This window comes from Notothenia rossii (genome assembly GCF_949606895.1).
Source record: "Notothenia rossii genome assembly, chromosome: 5".
Classification (NCBI taxonomy): domain Eukaryota; kingdom Metazoa; phylum Chordata; class Actinopteri; order Perciformes; family Nototheniidae; genus Notothenia; species Notothenia rossii.
Window position 1 is genome coordinate 21,303,178 of NC_136903.1, and position 20,913 is coordinate 21,324,090.

General features: G+C 40.3%; 4 protein-coding genes across 6 annotated transcripts; 2 read left to right on the top strand and 2 right to left on the bottom strand.

The window, feature by feature from the left end:
- Positions 1 to 945: 945 nt before the first annotated feature.
- gdpgp1 (GDP-D-glucose phosphorylase 1) lies at positions 946 to 5,860 on the bottom strand. The gene is made up of 2 exons (XM_079685790.1): positions 5,740 to 5,860; positions 946 to 2,274 (listed from the first exon to the last, which is right to left on the bottom strand). Exon 2 carries the CDS (start codon positions 2,264 to 2,266, stop codon positions 1,184 to 1,186), a length of 1,083 nt encoding a protein of 360 aa, XP_079541916.1. The 5' UTR covers positions 2,267 to 2,274; positions 5,740 to 5,860; the 3' UTR covers positions 946 to 1,183.
- A 969-nt stretch (positions 5,861 to 6,829) lies between these two features.
- Positions 6,830 to 14,765, top strand: LOC307040933 (titin-like). Of its 3 annotated transcripts, none has more exons than XM_079684158.1 (4): positions 6,830 to 6,985; positions 7,402 to 7,516; positions 7,971 to 14,237; positions 14,394 to 14,765. In XM_079684158.1, the coding sequence occupies exons 1-4, from the start codon at positions 6,965 to 6,967 to the stop codon at positions 14,426 to 14,428; spliced, it is 6,438 nt and encodes a 2,145-aa protein (XP_079540284.1). In that variant the 5' UTR covers positions 6,830 to 6,964; the 3' UTR covers positions 14,429 to 14,765. The 3 variants fall into 3 exon arrangements, with proteins under 3 accessions (XP_079540284.1, XP_079540285.1, XP_079540286.1); XM_079684159.1 differs by having other exon boundaries at positions 6,852 to 6,985; positions 7,379 to 7,516; XM_079684160.1 differs by having other exon boundaries at positions 6,881 to 6,989.
- A 341-nt stretch (positions 14,766 to 15,106) lies between these two features.
- Positions 15,107 to 17,281, top strand: cib1 (calcium and integrin binding 1 (calmyrin)). The gene is made up of 7 exons (XM_079684166.1): positions 15,107 to 15,594; positions 16,010 to 16,044; positions 16,149 to 16,248; positions 16,406 to 16,559; positions 16,647 to 16,765; positions 16,883 to 16,971; positions 17,064 to 17,281. Exons 1-7 carry the CDS (start codon positions 15,544 to 15,546, stop codon positions 17,083 to 17,085), a joined length of 570 nt encoding a protein of 189 aa, XP_079540292.1. The 5' UTR covers positions 15,107 to 15,543; the 3' UTR covers positions 17,086 to 17,281.
- A 2-nt stretch (positions 17,282 to 17,283) lies between these two features.
- rccd1 (RCC1 domain containing 1) lies at positions 17,284 to 20,261 on the bottom strand. The gene is made up of 8 exons (XM_079684165.1): positions 19,954 to 20,261; positions 19,634 to 19,840; positions 18,969 to 19,134; positions 18,759 to 18,880; positions 18,571 to 18,678; positions 17,848 to 18,018; positions 17,726 to 17,755; positions 17,284 to 17,578 (listed from the first exon to the last, which is right to left on the bottom strand). Exons 1-8 carry the CDS (start codon positions 20,162 to 20,164, stop codon positions 17,421 to 17,423), a joined length of 1,173 nt encoding a protein of 390 aa, XP_079540291.1. The 5' UTR covers positions 20,165 to 20,261; the 3' UTR covers positions 17,284 to 17,420.
- Positions 20,262 to 20,913: the final 652 nt, after the last annotated feature.

A 20,913-nucleotide genomic window follows, 5' to 3' on the forward strand; every position in this document is an offset into this window, starting at 1 on the left:
TACATCTGTGTAGCATGTTTAAGCTATGTCAGACTAAGGCTTTTTTTAATCTTTTATTTCCCTGCTCATAGTTATCCTGTAAACCAAGTGATCACAATCCATGACAGCTTCACTTATCTAACCTTTGGGCTACTGAGACATACTGAAAATGTGTGAAGCAGGAAGTTACTATAAATAGTTAAGAAAGGTGGTGACTACTACACTAACACATCACAACAGGAGCTACCACTGAATTCCCATGAGGCAGATGCAGTGAATAATGTGATGCAGTCTTAACAGGCCTGGTTTATAGGCAGCAGTCCTCTTCCCTGGTCATAGCAGGAAAAGTGAGGTTGTTACTTATCTCAGTAACAATTGAGATTTGAGAAGAGAATAAAACTCCATTACCGTCATTGCAGAAAGCACAATTCAATTAAGTGGCAGTCCTAAAGGTTTCACACATACCAAACAGCAATAAGTAAGAATAACATGAACTGTATATCTTGAAGTTATAAAGTTTCCGGATATTGCACATTTGCAAATAAAGAGGAACACATATTGTACAAATAAATATATTAAGGTGTAACCAGAAATAAAAGAAGCTTCTCTCTTTCAGTCAAATAACTCTTGCTCAATATTAAAAACACTTGTCAGCGTCATCAGTGACTTAGTTTTCATAACTCTTCTGTTGAATAAACACACTTGACTGTTTCCCTCTGCTACAATAGAAGATCCTTCAAGCATCACACTGTTTCCTAAAAAAATACTATTTAATGAATATGTATCATCAATCCTCAACCTCATTATATTCTTGGTGTTTTCCTTGAATGACCACTGATTTATACTGATATCTCAGCCAATGCTTCAAAAAGATGTACCTCCATATTCCTTTTATTTAATTAATGAACAGCACCTGTCTTTCTATTTTGACAAGCCAAAACCCAACAATAAATACTAAAAAACGAATTTTACATTTTAAGATAAAATGCTTTCTGAATTTTATTTGAAGTTTTAAAACAACACATCAATTACTCAATTTAATATTCTCTTACTGATAATATAATTGTGTAAGAAGGTCTTTTGTGCATGGGACAAATGCAGGAAAGGAGATTTTGCATAGTTTCCAAAGAAACATTTCACCACAAAACCTAAAGACATGTCAGGACATTTGAGGAATATGTGCTCATCATTTAATGTTCATGCATTATAAATCCGTCAGATGGCGAGTGAGGTGCTGTTCTAACTTGTGAAACTCTGCTTCAGGCAGAAGATACCTCTCTATGACATCCTTGACATCTTTCTCAGTAGAGAGCTCATAGTCCTTCTTGTTCTTGAATGGTAAATGCCCTGCCAGCTCACAGAGAGCAACATTGAAGGCAGACTCGTCCTTTGCACCGAAGCACGATGTTCTGGGCCATACAGCGATGCGAACACCTTTTCTTGAGCAGTGATCCTTTTCATCCTGTATCTGATCAGAGGGCGGACTCCCGCGAGTCAAGAACAGGTTGTGCGCAGTATTACTTTCCACAAGAAAGTCTGTGACCTGATAAATGGCTCTGGCAACTTTCACCACACACTCTGATTCTGTGTAAAACAAAAAGCCTGCAGGAGAGTCCAACAAGCGATAAAATCCCTTTTCAGGAACTAGCGGCTTGACAGGCACAGATTCTATCTGGAGCTCATGGTGCAGGTAGTACCCATGTAGGTGTAAATGATTGACAGAGGCAAATGCTCCAAGACTATTGAACCCCACACGGAAGCCAGGATCGGAGCTCAGGAGCACAGATTCAATACCAACCTGGATGGAGAAGCTTGTCAGGACCTGCGGTAAACAGCATGAAGGTTCTTGAACAAAGAGACAATGTCCAAACTCCAAAGGGCTGACATTGACCAGCACGACCACTCTCCAACGTTCATGCAACTGTCCCGTTTCCTTTCTTCCCTCAACAACCTTTGTCATCTCAAATATGACTTCTTCTGGATCGATTTTGTTAAAATTAAACTGATTGGCATTGAACTCCTGCTTAATGCTCAGTATTTCCTCAGGCTTTCTTCTTTGTAATCCTCTTTGAATATTCAGCTGGGCCACATAGCCATGCGGGCCCGGCATGATACGCGTTTGTAAGTCATCCAGATGGTAGCGGAAGAGCCCCCTGTTCATCCTGTCTGACCAGCCGGCTTGGATGGTTTGGTCAAAATGTGATGGCTCTGGTGCAAGTCCATTTCCACTGCTCCGCTGGACCTCTGTGACAAAGTCCTGGCCGTTATACACAAACTGGAGCGTCATGGTTAGATCTGCAGGGGAATAGTGAGGCAGAGAGGCGTTACATTTGACAATAAGGTTCACTATGGTATGTTAATGTATCATTCTGCTGTAGTCAGACATAGAGCCAGGTGATAGCCAGCTTGTGATCATAGCAGCGAGTTATGATTATCAATCACTCTGCATAGAGTAGCACTATCATACTGCATTGTAGTTAAACTATATGGTATGGATTTGGAAACAATCTATTTTTGCTAAATCAATTCATAACACATACGTAAGCAAAACGTTTGCAATGACACATTAATCATCAAGTATAATTTCCACGTATAGCCAATGGCCAAATTGGCTATATTATTGAGGATAGCACACTGGTTTGGTGTAACTCGTATTCAACTAAAATTCAACAAGGTCAAGTTAGAGAAAATCTCCTCATGCAAAGGTCCGGAACATCAAAATGTCTAACTTGCTTTATGAATTAGTGTGATATACAGGACTGTCTCAGAAAATTAGAATATTGTGATAAAGTTCTTTATTTTCTGTAATGCAATTAAAAAAACAAAAATGTCATACATTCTGGATTTATTACAAATCAACTGAAATATTGCAAGCCTTTTATTATTTTAATATTGCTGATTATGGCATACAGCTTAAGAAAACTCAAATATCCTATCTCTAAATATTAGAATATCATGAAAAAGTATACTAGTAGGGTGTTCAACGAATCACTTGAATCGTCTAATTAACTCGAAACACCTGCAAGGGTTTCCTGAGCCTTGAAAAACACTCAGCTTGGTTCAGTAAACTAAATCACAAGTATGGGGAAGACTGCTGATCTGACTGCTGTCCAGAGGACCGTCATTGACACCCTCCATCAGGAGGGTAAGACACAAAAAGAAATTTCTCAAAGAGCAAGCTGTTCACAGAGTGCAGTTTCAAAGCACATCCACAAAAAGTCTGTTGGAAGGGGGAAATGTGGCAGGAAACGCTGCACAACCAAGAGAGATGACCGCAGCCTTAACAGCATTGTGAAGAAGAGTCGCTTCCAGAATTTGGGGGAGCTTCAAAGACAGTGGACTGAAGCTGGAGTCCAGGTATCAAAAGTCACTGTTCACAGACGTGTCCGGGAAATGGGCTACAATAGCCGTATTCCCATGGTCAAGCCACTTCTGAACTCAAGACAACGGAAGAGGCGTCTGACTTGGGCTAAGGAAAAGAAGCACTGGACAGTTGCACAGTGGTCCAAAGTCCTCTTTTCAGACGAAAGCAAGTTTTGTATTTCATTTGGAAGTCAAGGCGCCAGAGTCTGGAGAAAGGCTGGAGAGGAGCAAAATCCAAGTTGCTTGAAATCCAGTGTGAAGTTCCCACAGTCAGCGATGGTTTGGGGAGCCATGTCAGCTGCTGGTGTTGGTCCACTGTGTTTCATCAAGCCCAGAGTAAATGCAGCTGTGTACCAAGAGATTTTAGAGCACTACATGCTTCCGTCTGCTGAAAAGCTCTATGGAGATGAGGAATTCATTTTCCAGCATGATCTGGCACCTGCCCACAGTGCCAAAACCACCAGTAACTGGTGTACTGACCATGGCATTACTGTCCTCGATTGGCCTGCAAATTCCCCTGACCTGAACCCCATAGAGAATATGTGGGGTATTGTGAAGAAGAAGCTGAAAGACACCAGACCCAACAATGCTAATGAGCTAAAGGCCGCTATTGAAGCATCCTGGGCATCCATAACACCTCAGCAATGCCACAGGCTGATTGCCTCCATGCCACGCCGCATTGATGCAGTAATCCGTGCAAAAGGATTCCCAACCAAGTACTGAGTGCATTAATGGACATTTTCAAATGTTTGATTGTGTTTTGCTTTTATAAATCTTTTTTTTTTACTTGGTCTGAGGAACTATTCTAATTTTTTGAGATAGGATTTTTGAGTTTTCTTAAGCTGTATGCCATAATCAGCAATATTAAAATAATAAAAGGCTTGCAATATTTCAGTTGATTTGTAATGAATCCAGAATGTATGACATTTTTGTTTTTTTTAAATTGCATTACAGAAAATAAAGAACTTTATCACAATATTCTAATTTTCTGAGACAGTCCTGTATAGAGCTTCATCAACGTCTGCATGTAATCAACAACTGACTGCCAATCAAATAAAGAAAGTACAATTCAAAACCAACTATTTATTGTCAATTAACATTGAACTATACAGATATACAGTAAAATACTGTGGATATGTGTAATGTTCCTCTCTGGCTGCATTTAAAAATAAAATAGGAGAAAATAAATAAAATAGCTTTTGAAAATATGTGCATCTTAAAAGTACTTAATTTTAGATAAATAAAATAAAGTGTAGCAGCAGCTTGAGTTTCCCTTTTTCTTTGTTAACCGTTCCACATCATGACTTAACTGTTTCAGACGATTATAGAACAATATCAGTCTTTACACATCATAACAATTGAACAGTTTTAAAGTTTCTCTTTCTTTCCCTCTTAAATTGCAGTCCTTCACTCACTTTTTTATAATTCAGTGCGAGAATTTAGCCTGAGCTTGTCCTGCCAGAAGTTTAAATCTGGGCTGAAATGGTATCAGGGCCATTCTCATACACACATGCAGGTGCTCATTGGTTAGCCTCGGTTAGCCTGCCCTGGAACGATATTTAGTTTTATTTTGATCCTGGTGGACTGATCATAATGGGCTCTGAGACTGCTTATTTGTTGTAACCTCAGTTCGGACGAGAGGGAATGTTTGGTCAAACACTTTGTGTTTTGTCTCATAGTGGCGTTTTGGCACTTTTAATGAGCGCCACGGTCTCAGAACAAATGAGACACACTGGTTCTGTGCTCCCAGTGGGCAGGATGAACATGAATGAGTCTGTCCACTCAGGGTTAAAAGCTCTGTCCACTTTCCTCTTCTTGGAGAGCGCCATGTGTAATTATGTGTCTCTCCCTGTCTATCACTAACATGCCTGTTCACTCTCCTCTCCGCTTCTCTCCCTGTATCGCTAATTATTCTCTAAACTCACTATATTCACCGCTTTTCTCCTTATTATACATCCATGCTTCTCGTTCTCTCATCTCTTCTTCTGTGTTTCTCTCCCTGTATCGCTCACTCGTCTCTTTCGCCCCCTGTCGGCAGCGGTTAAAATAGAATCGCCCCGTCAAAATTGAATTCCCCTATTAATGAATTGACTTTAGGTCCGGGTCCGTATAGGTCGGCGTCTGGGTCCAGATCCAGACCGCGGTCCGCCTGTTGCCGACCCCTTAGGGACCATCTATACTATATAGATGGTCCCTAAGTGACACACTGTGGAGGAGCGAGGGTTCGGTTGTGACCGGCCTGGCTGCTGAAAGTCCGCTGGATCGTAGGTTTTTTACAGTTCGACCTGTTTAAAGCTTTTTTATATACCTTTGAGTGATAATTTGTATACTAATGGGTCCAAAGACATTTAATCCTACATGTGTCTATGATATGAATGAATGTATTCGCTTCCTTACCTGCACGTGTTCTTCTTCTGTGGTGTTTATTCGTGAATTTCCGGTTCAATTTTTCACAATAAATGTTTCTATAAAAGTATTTATTTGGAAAATCTTTGTTACCCCTTTAATACGTGTGTACATCAGGTTGAATAAATAATTGAGTTTAATATGTTTTACATTTACATTTTAATACGGTAATGATAGCAGTTATTAGTTAGACAACTTGACAAAAAAAAAAAACGTTACATCCTATACATATTTCCAAAAACAGATCGCTGCGTATTACACGAAAACTATACTAAATATAAGCACATGATAAATCTAAAATTCACCCAGTAGTGAAACAAATATTCAAATAATTTAGGCTAGCCTACATTATTTGAATATGTTTTTGTGGTCACAATAAGCAGACTCAAACGAAAAGTCCTGCATTCACTTACAGAATTGTCATCAACAAAATGTAATCAAAGCATCAAAGGTAAAGTAATTTGCTGTCAGAGTTAACACATTATTACATTGCATTTAGCTGACGCTTTTTATCCAAAGCGACTTACAATAAGTGCATTCGACCAAGATACAAACTTGAAGAAAACAGAATCATATAAGTACATCAGGTTTCATAGAGCTAAAACATTTCAAGTGCTCAATTTGAGATAAGCCAGTCCTTTATTAGTATATAAGTGCTTTGTTAGCAATTATTTGTTAGTAATTCTATCGTTCGAAGTGGAGTCGATTATATACTGGAATATTATTATTGATGCATTTAGATATAAATATTTGCCTAATGTTATGTATGTGAGGTAAAGCCAAGTACAAAGTACAATATTTGCCTCTACTAATTGGGCATAAAATGAAATTCCTCCTAACTATTTGTTTCAAAATAATCTTGTTCCCCCTAATAAGTGCTCACATACAACCCACCCCACCCCCAATAATCACACACATAAAGCTGTTCAGAGGATATCCCAACGATAAGCCGTATTGTATTGAAAAAGAATGTGAGCAATATTTTACTGCTGAGCAACTGTCCAGTTTTTCCTTGTTGATCCGTGGAGGCTCAACTCACTCTGAAAGAATGAGCAGCTGGCCAATGAGCCATCACGGTTATTTTTGTCTCTGCATGCTTTAGGAGATAAAGCAGGCAGTGATTGGCAGAGTTGTGAATGTGTACCACAGAGTTTTGGGGCTCATCACAGACGGTGCGTCTCATCTAAACTACCTACTGAACTAGCTGTGAAAAACTATGGAAGACAGCAACAACAAAGTAGGTACAGTTGTGTTTGATGCCTGTTTAGTAGCCTATATGTAAAACTGCTATGATTTCTCAAAAGTTATTTAAACATCGACAGCTACAAAAATAGTTGTGGGCAGTTAACAAATTACACTTTGATTAATTATTTGAAATATTGATTATGGGGTTTCTTTTCTACGTTGAAATGGCTTTAACCTTTTTAGAGCTTCAAGAGTTGGACAATAATAGAGTTGTATCTGTTTAGAGGAACAGATGGCAGTCTGGTCCGCCATGCTTCTAGTTATTTTTAACACCATCAACAGTTTCTGTTACCAAAACATCACTCTCACTATGATAGCCTAATGCTCGTTTGTTATTTTTGTCCTGATTGTTTTAGCTGGTCTTTCATTTCATTTTCTCTGACAGTTTTGTACCACTGTCTTTTGTAGGTTGAAAAGAACACAGAAGATAAAGCTCCCAATCTAAATATAAATATGACACCAAATGCTGATGGAGGGCACACACAAGATGATTCACAGTCACCCCTAACAGTCATTGTCCAAGGTATGTACTGCATTAATCCAATCTGTAATTAATCCATTAATACACCGCATATTCCCTAGATAGTGACTATTAATACTTCTCTTCTCCCAATTTTCAATTTAATCATGTTTAAATTAATCACAATTATAGATATATATGCAATAAACCATATTGTGAAACAAATACGAGACTAATTTAAAGCGTAACAACACAATCTTAGTTCAAACACGTACTTATATGTTTTTGTGGCTTAATATCTCGCGATGTTTTGAACGCGTCACATTTCAAAGTTCTGAAATGTTTTCCATCCTTTAACATGTGTTCACTAATCTGATAAACATTTTTATTCAAATTAATTTAATTGAAATACGTATTTGGTTTATCAAGCACAATATTCATTTTGTCAAATCAGCCAGACTCCGCAAAGTAATCCCAATTAATGTAATAATGTCACGCTTTTATCCTCTTACACCAGGTCATGGGGCCACTTCTGACGAGAGTGGAGAAAACAATCCCGATGTCCAGACTGGCCCTGACACAGATAAGGAAAATGCCATTAAGCCAAACCTCCAGATAACATATAGCACATTTACTGTCAAGAATGGTCAAGATCTGAAGGTAGAGATCCCAGTGGTTGGGCACCCTGCACCAAAAATTGAATGGAAAAGAGATGGTCAGGCCGTCAAGGAGACATCAAGACTAGAGGTTACGAATATATCATCATTAACAGTTCTTCATATCAGACATGCTGCCAGGGAGCACTTTGGTCAATACTCTATCATTGCAAACAACAGTGCTGGAAAATGTACAGGAGAAATCACTGTGGTTGTTCTAGAAAAGCCAGATCCACCTACAGGGCCTTTGAGAATTGATGAGATCAGTTCTGACTACATTTTCATCTCCTGGGAGCCACCAGAGTACACAGGAGGTTGTCAGCTAGACAACTATGTAGTAGAGAAACGTGACACTCTAAGTACAGAATGGCAGACTGTGTCAGCAACAACAGTAAGAACCACAATCAAAGTAACAAAACTGAAGACAGGAAATGAATACCAATTCAGAGTGTTTGCAGAAAATAGATATGGAAAGAGCACTGCAATCACCTCTTCTATTGTAATGGCACAGTATCCTTTTAGTGTGCCCACTGAGCCTGCCACCCCCTTTGTGTCCACAGTGGCAAAGTACAGCATGGTAGTTGAATGGGAGCCTCCAGCCAAAGATGGAGGCAGCCCACTCATCGGCTATCACCTTGAACGCAAAGAGAAGAACAGCATTTTATGGACCAAGCTGAACAAACTTGTTATGCCTGATGCTCGCTTCAAAACAAATGGACTGGAGGAAGGCATTGAGTATGAATTTAGGGTCTTTGCGGAAAATATTGCTGGACTTAGCCCATCTAGTAAAATATCTGAATGCTATGTGGCAAGAGATCCGTGTGATCCACCTGGTAAACCTGAAGCTGTTGTCATAACAAGAGAGAACATCACACTTCAGTGGGAAAAACCGAAGTTTGACGGTGGAAGCGCAATTACAGGCTATGTTGTTGAAAAGAGGGAGCTACCAGATGGCAGATGGATGAAGGCAAACTACACCAGTGTTATTGAGAATCAGTTCACAGTCACAGGTCTGACAGGAGGTCAAAGTTATGAGTTTAGAGTGACTGCTAAGAATGGTGCTGGTGTTTGGAGCAAACCTTCAGAAAATGTAAACATCATCGCTCAGGATGTTATTGAAGGACCCACAGTGCTTTTGGATCCCAAGTTCAAGAGTACTACTGTTGTTCAGGCCAGTGAGACATTTGTTATTGATGCTGATTACTTTGGAAAGCCCCTCCCTGAAGTAAGTTGGCTCAAGGATGGAAAAGAAATTGACAAAGCTACAAAGAGAATGGAGGTAAAAAACACCCTCACTCACACAACTTTGACCGTCAGGAATTGTGCACGAGTGGACGGGGGACAGTTTGTCTTGAGCCTCAGAAACATGGGTGGAACTACATCTAACCGCGTTGTTGTCAAGGTCCTGGATAGATCTGGTCCTCCAGACGGACCACTGAAGGTGAAAGTTGTCAGTGCAGAGAAGTGTAATCTTCACTGGAACCCCCCTTTAAATGATGGTGGTGCCACTGTTTCCCACTACATCATTGAAAAAAGGGAGACCAACCGTGTTACTTGGACAGGGGTTGAGCATCACGTTGAAGCTGTCAGTTACAAAGTGACAAAACTGGTGCCTGGTAAAGAGTATATATTAAGAATTGCTGCTGTGAATAAGTTCGGTGTTGGTGAATTTCTGGAATCAGAACCCTTCATTGCACAAAATCCATTTACAACACCCAGCGCACCTTCTACCCCTTCAGCCAGCACTGTGACTGGTGACTCCATAGTGCTCTCATGGGAAAGGCCTGAGAATGATGGAGGCTCAGAAATTGAGGGCTACATCTTGGAGAAATGCGACAAAGAGGGAGTCAGATGGACCAAATGCAACAAGAGACGACTAAATGAGTTGCGTTTTCGATGCACAGCGCTAGCTGAGGGACATTACTATCAGTTTAGAGTATTTGCAGAGAATGCTGCTGGTGTTGGTGCACCCAGTGAGCAAAGTGAGTACATTAAAGTATGTGAAGCAACTTACCCACCTGGACCCCCTACCAACCCAAAAGTGATAGACTATTCCTGCAGTACTGTGTCTCTGACCTGGTCAAGGCCTATCTATGATGGTGGAGCAGCCACCAGTGGCTTTGTAGTTGAGATGAAAGAAGCATCAGAAGATGAGTGGATTGCATGTACTCCGAGCACAGGTGTAAAGGACACAAACTACACAGTGGAGAGACTAAGAGAAAATGCAGAGTACAATTTTCGTATACGTGCGATGAATGTTGCTGGTGTTGGAGAGCATGTGGATCTACCTCAGTCAGTGGTAGCTGCTGAAAAACCGGAGGCACCTGAGATCGAGTTGGATGCAACCTTGAGGAAGATTGTCGGTGTTCGAGCCTGTTCCACATTAAGACTCCTTGTCACCATCAGAGGCAGGCCAGAGCCTGAAGTTAAATGGTCAAAGGATGGTGGCCCTCTCAGTGAACACGCTCAAATTGAGGTAAAAAGCTCCTACACAGAGTTAGTGATCGAGAATGTCAATAGAAATGACACAGGCAAATATGTGTTGACTGCTGAGAACTGCAATGGCCTTAAATCAGCATTCGTTAATGTCAGAGTATTGGACTCCCCCAGTGCACCAACAAACGTAGAGGTCAAGGATATAAAGAGGGACTCTGTGTCCATCTCCTGGGAGGCACCTCTCATTGACGGAGGAGCAAAGATTTCACACTATATCGTAGAAAGGCGAGAAGACGCTAGAAAGGCTTTCACAAGCGTATGTAGCAACTGTGTAAGAAACTCATACAGGATTGACAATCTCCAAGAAGGAAGTTTCTACAATTTTCGTGTTCTGGCTGTGAATGAGTTTGGCACTGGACTGCCAGCAGTAACCACTGACGCTGTTAAAGTGTCTGAGGCTCCTCTGCCTCCTGGTAAAATCACACTCAGTGGTGTTACTTCTAATAGTGCAAGACTCTCTTGGGAGAAGCCTGACCATGATGGAGGAAGCAAAATCACACGTTATATTGTAGAAATGCAGGCCAAGGGAGAAGAAGCATGGACAATGTGCTCAGAGAGTAAATCACTTGAAGCAACTATTAATGGGCTGGCAAAAGAAAAGGAGTATTTATTCAGAGTAAGCGCTGTGAACGACAAGGGAAAAAGTGAACCAAAGTCCCTCATGGCACCTGTAACAGTAAAGGACACTAGTGCTGGGCCCATTATTAATTTGCTGTCCAACACATTTAGTGTGAAGGCAGGAAGTGACTTAAAGATAGACGTTCCATTCAAGGGTGTACCAACACCAACAGTCACATGGAAGAAGGATGGCAACTTGCTGAAAGAGACAAGCAGGGTAAATGTGCACACATCTGACACATCATCGCAGATCATTATAAAAGACGCAACCAAAATAGACGTTGGCATGTATGAGGTGACCCTTACCAACTTGACAGGAATTACATCTGCTGAAATCTCTGTTAATGTTTTTGAAAGACCTGGACCACCAAGTGATCTCAGTTTGGATGAAGTGAGTGCTGACTTTATGTCTTTGTCTTGGCAGCCCCCACATTATACTGGTGGGTGTCAGATCAGTAATTATGTTGTTGAGAAAAGAGATACAGGCAGTACAATATGGCAGACTGTGTCAGCCACGGTTGCCAGAACCTCAATCAAGATATCCCGTCTGAACCAGGGAGCTGAATATCAATTTCGTATTGCTGCAGAGAATCGTTATGGTAAAAGCCAATTTGTTGAGTCTGAACATGTGGTTGCCCAGTATCCCTTTAAGCCCCCTAGTCCAGCAACCAATCTCCATGTTGTTAGTGCCTCAAAGTCTGTCATGGTGGTTGCATGGAGCAAGCCAGAGAGTGATGGTGGCAGCCCTATAATTGGTTATCATATTGAATGCAAGGATCACAGCAGTATCTTGTGGACAAAGTTAAATCGCAACCCAGTGAGTGATAACCAGTTCAAGGTAACAAGTGTTGAAGAAGGGCTGATATATGAGTTCCGGGTCTGTGCTGAGAACATGGCTGGTGTTGGACCATGCAGTAAGGCATCTGAGCCTGCAGCAGCAAGAGACCAGTGTGATCCCCCAAACAACCTCACAGTTACCACTATAACAAACAGCACAGTTTCCCTGTCCTGGGAAAAACCAGAATATGATGGTGGGGCAAAAATAACTGGGTATATTGTTGAGCGTAAAGAGCTGCCTGAAAATTGCTGGCTTAAATGCAACTTCACCAACTTACAGGACACCTTCTTGGAAGTGACTGGCCTCACAGAGGGTGAAGAGTATGATTTTCGTGTGATTGCAAAGAATTCAGCTGATCTCTTTAGTTCGCCCTCTGAAACCACAGGTCCAGTTACAGTACAGCATGATGTGGAGCCACCCAAAATTATACTGGAGGACAAATGTAGACAGGTGATGGTTTTCAAAGCAGGAGACCTCCTAAGAATAGATGCTGACATCTCTGGCCGACCCAACCCTACAGTGTTTTGGTCGAAGAATGGTCTAAATATTGGCACCAAGGGACGGGTTGAGATAACTGCAACAAAGATGCATACCTCTCTACTTATCAGAGAAAGTGTTAGGAAAGACTCCGGACAGTATATTCTGACCCTACAGAGTACGGGTGGTACTACATCTAGGTCTATCACCTGCAAGGTCCTGGACAGACCCGGCCCACCTGCTGGACCTCTAGAAGTGTCTGCACTCTCAGCAGAGAAATGCACCCTGTCGTGGGGACCCCCTCAAGAGACTGGCGGTGCTGAGATCATGCACTATATGGTTGAAAAGTGTGAAACAAGCCGAGTTGCCTGGACCTTAATGTATGGTGAATTGATGGCAACTACCTGCAAAATAACCAAGCTACTCAAGGGAAATGAATACCTATTTAGGGTGAGAGCAGTGAACAAATATGGAGAAGGTGAGATTTTGGAAAGTGAGCCCATCAAGGCAATGGATCCCTTTACTATCCCGTCTGCTCCGACTGATGTTGAGGTAACAAGTGCAACCAGTGAAGTTATGACTATCTGCTGGAAGAGACCTACCTCTGATGGTGGTAGTCGCATCAGTGGTTACATTATTGAGAAAAGGGAAAAGCAAGGTGTCCGTTGGGTGCGTGTTAACAAGAAGCCTGTCTATGACCTACGAGTCAAAGCCCCCGGGCTGCATGAAGGATGCGAGTATGAATTTAGAGTCTTTGCTGAGAATGTAGCTGGGCTAAGTGAACCCAGTCTCCCATGCCCGCTAACTATGGCAGAAGATCCAACGTTTCTTCCATCTCCTCCTACGAAACCCAACATAATTGATTCATCCAGGACCTCCATCACTCTGTCATGGAACAAGCCGCTGTTTGATGGTGGATCAGCTGTAACAGGGTATAAAGTTGAATTCAGAAAATCAGGAGAAGGAGACTGGACTGTTGGTGTTCATAACACAGATACAACAGAGTTTACAGTAACTGGGCTCACTTCAGGGACTGAATATGTTTTTAATGTCAGTTCGATAAATAAGATTGGCATCAGCGAACCCAGTCCTGAAACAGATCCTGAAGTAGCCATGGAGAGAGAGGAGGAGCCCAGATTTGATGTTGCCACTGATATTAGGAAACCCCTGATTGTTAAACTTGGAGGCACCTTCACTTTGACTGTGCCTTTCACAGGCAAGCCTGTTCCTAGTGTGACATGGGACAAAGCAGATATTGATCTGAGAATCAGAGGAATGATCAACACCAGCAGCTCAATCAGCTCTATCACAATGGAAAGAGCAACACGCGATGACTCCGGAAAATACATAGTCAGACTACAAAACGTTGCTGGATCTGCCTCTTTGACGCTGAATGTGAGAGTTTTGGACTCGCCTGGACCGCCAAGTAATGTAGCAGTTAAAGACGTGACTAATAATTCTGCCACTGTTACCTGGGACATCCCTGAGAATGAGGGAGGAGCCCCTGTCAATAACTACCTTATAGATATACGGGACATCAGCAGGAAAGGGTGGACAAGACTCACTGACAAATGCCGTCGACTGTTCCACAAGTTGTCTGACCTGGAAGAGGGAGGAATCTACTTCTTCAGAGTCACCGCTGAAAATGAGTATGGGATCGGTGTTCCAGCTGAGACCAAGGAGGGAACAAAAATGATAGGTACAGTCTGTGAATAAATAACACATGAGTTGTTGTATTTGGTAGAAATATAAAGAAGTCTAAGTAGGATGTGAAATATTTTACAGAACAATTAAATGTATTAAGCACTTTTGTTGCACATTATTCTACTCAGTGCAAAACATTTTTATTTTTCAGATACAACCGATTGGGAGACAAATCCAGGGGCTTAGCGTGTCTTCTTCCCAATAATGAATGTACCATCTCCTGATGTTCCTGTCAAGATCCTTGTCTACTGTATATCCCATCTTTATGAAGTGCTGATCAGATAAAACAGTTAGTGAATGCTCTGTGAACTAATGCATTACCGGAGGTTGCAGTTTTGTAGATACTTGGGCCTATCTTTTTTTAATAGTTTTTTCTCTAATATGCTTTCATAATGATGGATTTTATAGAAAGAAATGCATCAATGTCCTGATTTTGTTTGCTTATGGTTATAAAACAATGATAACAACAAATTATGTGGTTTGTTGCAGATCTCTAATAAAAATAAAGAAGTTTTACTTTCGACTTTTGTGTAGTTACAAATTATGAACACTGGCTGACATGACATTGCGAAGAATATAAACAAGACATATAAAAATAAATAAAACATTATTTTTTGTGAAATTTTGATGCCACATACTTATGCTGGAACCTTTTATATATATTGTGTTGTATTGGCTCAAATGTAAAATGGGATTGTGGCAATTTACTCTTTTGTTGCATGTCTTAAATTGTTAAAAGAAAAAAACACATTATACCAACATACTTAACAAAAATATTCTAGAGAGTAGGACCCAGTGATAAACTACTGCAAAAAAAAAAAATCATTGCAAAAGATGCACATCTTATATTAAAACATTATTAGTGATATAATAAATTTCGTCGATGTTACTGTATGAAGACACGAAGATTGGAATGGTAGAATAACAAAAAGTCTGCAGGTTTCCCCGTTGTAAGAATTAAAAAGTAGGAATTTCCAAAGTAATTCAGTGTCACTCAGACTACAGTCATGGTTTTGTTTTATTCACAATGAACTGTGTCAAAATAAAGTAAGATGATTTTTTTTAAATAACTTCATAGGTAAGACCCACAAGTCACCAGCCCTCGCCATTTGTCCTGATAGAATATTATAAAGGAAGCTGTTTGCATGTACGTCACTATGGAAACCGTTACGTAGCCAAATACAGGAAAGGGGACGCTCTACTTAGATACCCGGAAGTCGGCGATGTAAAGAGTAACTTGTTGTTCTTTGCGTAACTCTTCACAACAACAAAAAGTACATTTGCGACCTGAATGATCCGAAATGGGAACTACTGCAAGTCAACTTGGGAAGGATATGCTCTCAGAATATCAAGTAAGTGCCGAAGTACATATTATATCGACATTGTTAACCGAGTGGCTAAAGTTGAAAAGTTGTATTTTATAAACGAGGATATCGTAACATAGAAGTTATTATAGCCTAACGTTTAAAGGCAACTTAAAACTGTTACAGCATTTGTATCAAACATAAAGTATGATTATCTTGCTGTCTATAACGTAAAGTGAGTTAAACTACCATAACGCTAGTGGTAGCTTTATTGAAATACCACTATTCATCACGCTTATATCGCTATTATTGTTGCCAATATAACAACTCAGACCATGGATGTCATGTACCTATTATAGAAAAGTCAGACTTTAAAATGAATCCATGTTTTTTTGTAAAGTATTGCTTTATGTATTCTGTGACTTTTCATTTTAATAATAGGCCTACTCATTTGTACTTTTAGGAGCTGACTTTCTTGACAAAACAGGAAATTCTTCTGTAAGTGAGCTGCATGCCACATAATAAATATGTTGTTTTATAAAGCATAGGAATCAATGTTTATTGTGATCCATGCATATGTCTTTTTTTATTCATTTGTTTAGTGCTCACAAGAGATTCACTGAACTGCTCACTAAAGATGAAAAGGACCTTCCAAATACCAGAGTACAAATGGAGAGGATTCTCACTCTGCCAGAGCTCAAGGTGAAAAGCTATTGGAAAGTAAAACAGGAGAAATATGGTGTTATGTTGACTGCTTAGTGGTCATATACATAACATGACTAGGAGTGTCTTGCGCTTTGTGTGTTTTTGTAGAAGTAATGATAAACTGTACTGAGCCTTGTACTTGTCCTTCTTACAGTCCAACCCTTTCAGGAAAAGAATCTGCAATGTATTCTCAACATCTGAATACAAAGATGGAGGCCTCACATTTGAGGACTTCCTGGATCTCCTAAGTGCCTTCAGTGACTCTGCTACTCTGGAAATCAAATCCCACTATGCATTCCGTATATTTGGTAAATAAGTGGATGCAAATATGAGCTTGTTACTAATTAAACGTGTAATTCATAAATCTGTGTAACAAGCATATTTGTATTTTTTAGACTTTGACGATGATGGAACTCTTGATTGTGGCGATCTGGAGAAGTTGGTAAACTGCCTCACCGGTGAGACTGACGACACAAGGCTTACTCCTGAAGAAATGAGACAGCTCATCAACAATGTGAGTTCACTGGGGCTTCTTCCTTTTCAAATATGTAGAAAGGCACTGTACATAGTTCAAACAGCTCTGTACACCGACCTGTCAGAGTAACAGTTGTTCCCTTGGTTTCTTTTACAGATTCTGGAAGAGTCAGATATTGACAAGGATGGGACTGTGAATCTCTCAGAGTTTCAGCATGTCATTTCAAGATCTCCAGATTTTGTCAGGTGACTAAAAATCAAATGATGATAGATAGATATATAGTTTACTAAAAGCAATGTTGTTCATAATGAACTGCTTCTGTTATATTTCTCCACAGTTCTTTCAAGATTGTGCTGTGAAGACCTCATGGGCTGTGGCAATGGATCACCCTTTAACTCTCATATGGTGTTTCATTTACAATTAGAACACTTTTAGATATTTGCCTTAAATTATACTGGATTTTATTGCCGTAACTATTTTATGGATAATTTGTAAAAATATAAAAACCTGTGATTTTTTTATTTCTATAAAGAAAATAAAAAACGTTTTCAAGAAGACCTTATTCACAATGTTTGTTTTATATTATACAAAATACATTTCATTCAAACTCTTGTATTTGTTGTTATAAGTAAAGCTTCCTGGTATGTTGTCCAAAGTCCAATGTCCACATTTATCAAGGGAATTCCATATTACTTTAAGGGCCAGCTACTTCCTCCTTGACGACAGAAGCAAAGGTATTCCACGCACCGCACACTACGTCAACCACACGCATCTGCTGCTCCTTAAACAACTCCACACGCTGAGGCTCATCTGAACTGATTAAAGTCTGGTGTCCTAGTTGGCCGTAGTCACCTAAATGGTAATAGAGGGATAGACAGAGTAAGTGTATTAGCTTCAGTTGTGCTTAAAGCATAATGATGAATTACATTTGTACAGGGAGCATGCTAAAGATAAAACAAAATCTGTTTAGGTGTCAGTTAGCTCTAAATTCAAACTTACCCCAGCCCCAAGTGTAGAGGTCACCTGTGGCTGGAATTAGAACATAAATATGACAGTGACTGATCTGCCAATGAAAAGCATCATTATACAACCATTGCCAAGTGTTGTAAGTGTTTTCTTACTTGTTACTGCAGCTGTGTGTCGGCAGCCACAGCTGACTGTGCTGACTTCACATAATGGAGTGATATCCAGCAGAGCCGGGAAAGCCTGGATTGATATGAATACCTCTTCATGTGTCTCTCCCTCTCGTGGCTCTTCAGCAGTAGACGTGCTGGCATCTCTGCATGGTGATTCTGTTCAGCACAGTAAATGTTGCAGTAATGCTATTTTCTTCTAAGTTACAACTTTGAGTGGTGACTAAAAGCAGCGTGCCTGGTGAGACTGCATTACAGTTTAGGGGATGGTTAAATGATAAACATACATAATGAAAGAATTTCCCATACTTCAAGTACTATCAATATATTTAAATAGTTTGAAAATGTGCGTTATGAGTTTTTTACTGTAGCACAGTACGATTCAGCTTGATTGCATTTAGCTTATGGTGCCCAAATTACATTTGAAAAGAGATAATGGCAGTGAATCCACAGACCTAACAGTGAACATTTCCCCCTGTTGTTCGGAGTAAATCTTCTGGCAAGCATCTTCTATAAATGCTGCGAAAATGCTTATTCAAGTGTGGAGAATTGTAGCTATCATACATACCACATGAAAAACGTTACAGTTGAGAGAAATGTCATATTGGGTTGAGTGATTTTCAGCACATAATAGTATTTGGGTTGATGGAAAGCACTGTCGGTAAAAATAAATACTAGTTTGATCGAGTTTTGAGGCGAAAAGTCTCTTACCTTCTTGTTGTTGACTACTTTGCTGCTGCGTTGCCTTCCTCAGACCTTGTGATGGAAGTCCAAGTTGTCCACTTTCATTCCAGCCCCACACATAAAGGTCTCCCCCATCTGAAGAACAATGTCATTTAACTTCCTTTTCCACCTCGATTTGTAGAATTTTCACTGGCAACGTTTTGTTTAACACTCACCACTAATACAGACTGAGTGCCAGCCTCCTGTGGCTACACAGCTCATGGGCAACCCCCAGAGGGCCTCCACTGCCCTGGGCTCCTCTTCAGGGGTCAGGACTCCATGCCCCAGTTGACCATGGCTGCATTACACAAAAGATCAAGATATGCATGAGTGCATAATATTGCTCTGATTCCCACTAAAGACAGGTGTTTAAGCATTAGGTCTACCTGCCAAGTCCCCAGGTGTACACAGTTCCAGAGGCACTGAGGAGGATGGCATGCTCCGAGCTCAGGGCCAGACTCTTGGCTCTCAGGTGTGGGGATAAGGAGCGGTAGAAGGGCGTTTTGGTGGCTATGTATCCCCCAGGAACCAATGGAAGATTTAGAGGGGTTCCTAGAAAGCAGCATACAGATATCCATTTAGCCAATTAACATGTTGTTGGGAAAATACTGAATGTACTCCATGTCCAATATTAGAGTAGCACATGATAACAAAGGCCCAACTGTAGCTGTGTACATGACAGGATGTATGATTACCTAGAAGAGTGTCAGGACACACTGTTTTACTATTAGGCATATGATAGCTATGTGACAACGCTTAATATGATGATTCAGCCTCTATGGAGATAGACATATGACAAGCATGATCATTTCTGACGTGGGTCTTCCTTAGCTAATCTAAACAAAACATTGTATACTGATTTGAACCGGTATTCCTGCATCTTGTGACTGTGTAACACCCTCTCTTGTAGCATGTGAAGGACACCGTTCGGGGAACTAGTTGTACGTATATGCATGAATGATTACTTCCATTCTTGCAGGGATAATAATACATGTATCCTGATATTGAAACTGATATTTTTCTAACACAAATCATTCTTGTAGAAGATTACCAGAGATCTCTGGGTCTGTTTTTATTTCCATGCTCCATGATGGAGACGTCTCTTTCTTTTGCAGATCCCAGGACTCAAGTCTGTCTGAAAAAGCGAGGGTCAGGTATGATTCACTGATGATGGCATCTTTACAGCCTCGGCTCTCTTTTACAGGATCACCACAGGACTCATTGGAGACGAAACCTGATAGGCACACACAGCTGTCACCTAGCAAACAGGGAGTAAGGTGGATAATTAGTATTTCAATAAAGAGAGATATTAATATCATTGACACACTCCGAGTGTCAAAAAATAGGTTTTTTTGTTGTTGATAGACTTACCATTCAAATACAAAGATGCTCTTCGACTCCAGCTTGCTCTGATTTGACACTCCGTCTTCAGTCTGCAGTCACTTCTGTCCTCCTGAGCAGTAAGCTCTGTTGGACTACTGACTTTGACTTCCTGTTCATTCTCAAAACATTCTCCCTCCAATAATTTATCTTGTCCATATATCTGGCCAAATGCGTTGAAGCCAAAACCGAACCACCGCATTTGAAACGGGTAACTTCTGTTTACGCTGCGGAAAGACGTGCGACGCAGTTTTCTGCAAAGTTTAAACCTAGTAGGTGCATGTAGCTCCGGTTATACTGCGCATGCGCACAAGCATTCACGCAGCCCCTGTCAACATGTCTGTTAATAAAACTTTTGAGAATATTATAAAGTATAGGTAGACAAAATGATACAGCAACAAAACAATTCACAATTCTTTCAACATAGTTTTCTAATATAATTTATTTCACAACACTGATAAGATAATAAAACGTCATTGATGATGCATCCAGCTAAAGTACATCAATGTTTTAAGAAACTAGGCCTTGAGATGGAGACTGTGGTACTGAGTTCGTCATCTGACTATATATCTACAAACATATATGATTCGGTTTTTTTGAACATTTAGACGAGGGCTCATCACTGAATCAATCCAAACATAGCTTCATTTGTTGAGATTGGGACATAACTTTTATAAAGATGTTATTACTTTACCATGCAACATAATTATAATGTAGCCTATTTAACATTCGTTAGCATGGCCCATTCTTTGGTTGCATCTGTGTATATATTTTCTGGAAATACGAACAGTGAGGACAAACATCCCAAATAAGTCTGAGGAACTGAAATGCTCCAATTAAGAAACATCAATTTCACATCATAGCAAAAACAATATAATAACACACATTGGTGTGTCATTAAAGGCAATGTGTCAAGTGTTTCCAAAAACTTTCATGTACAGAAAATGAATT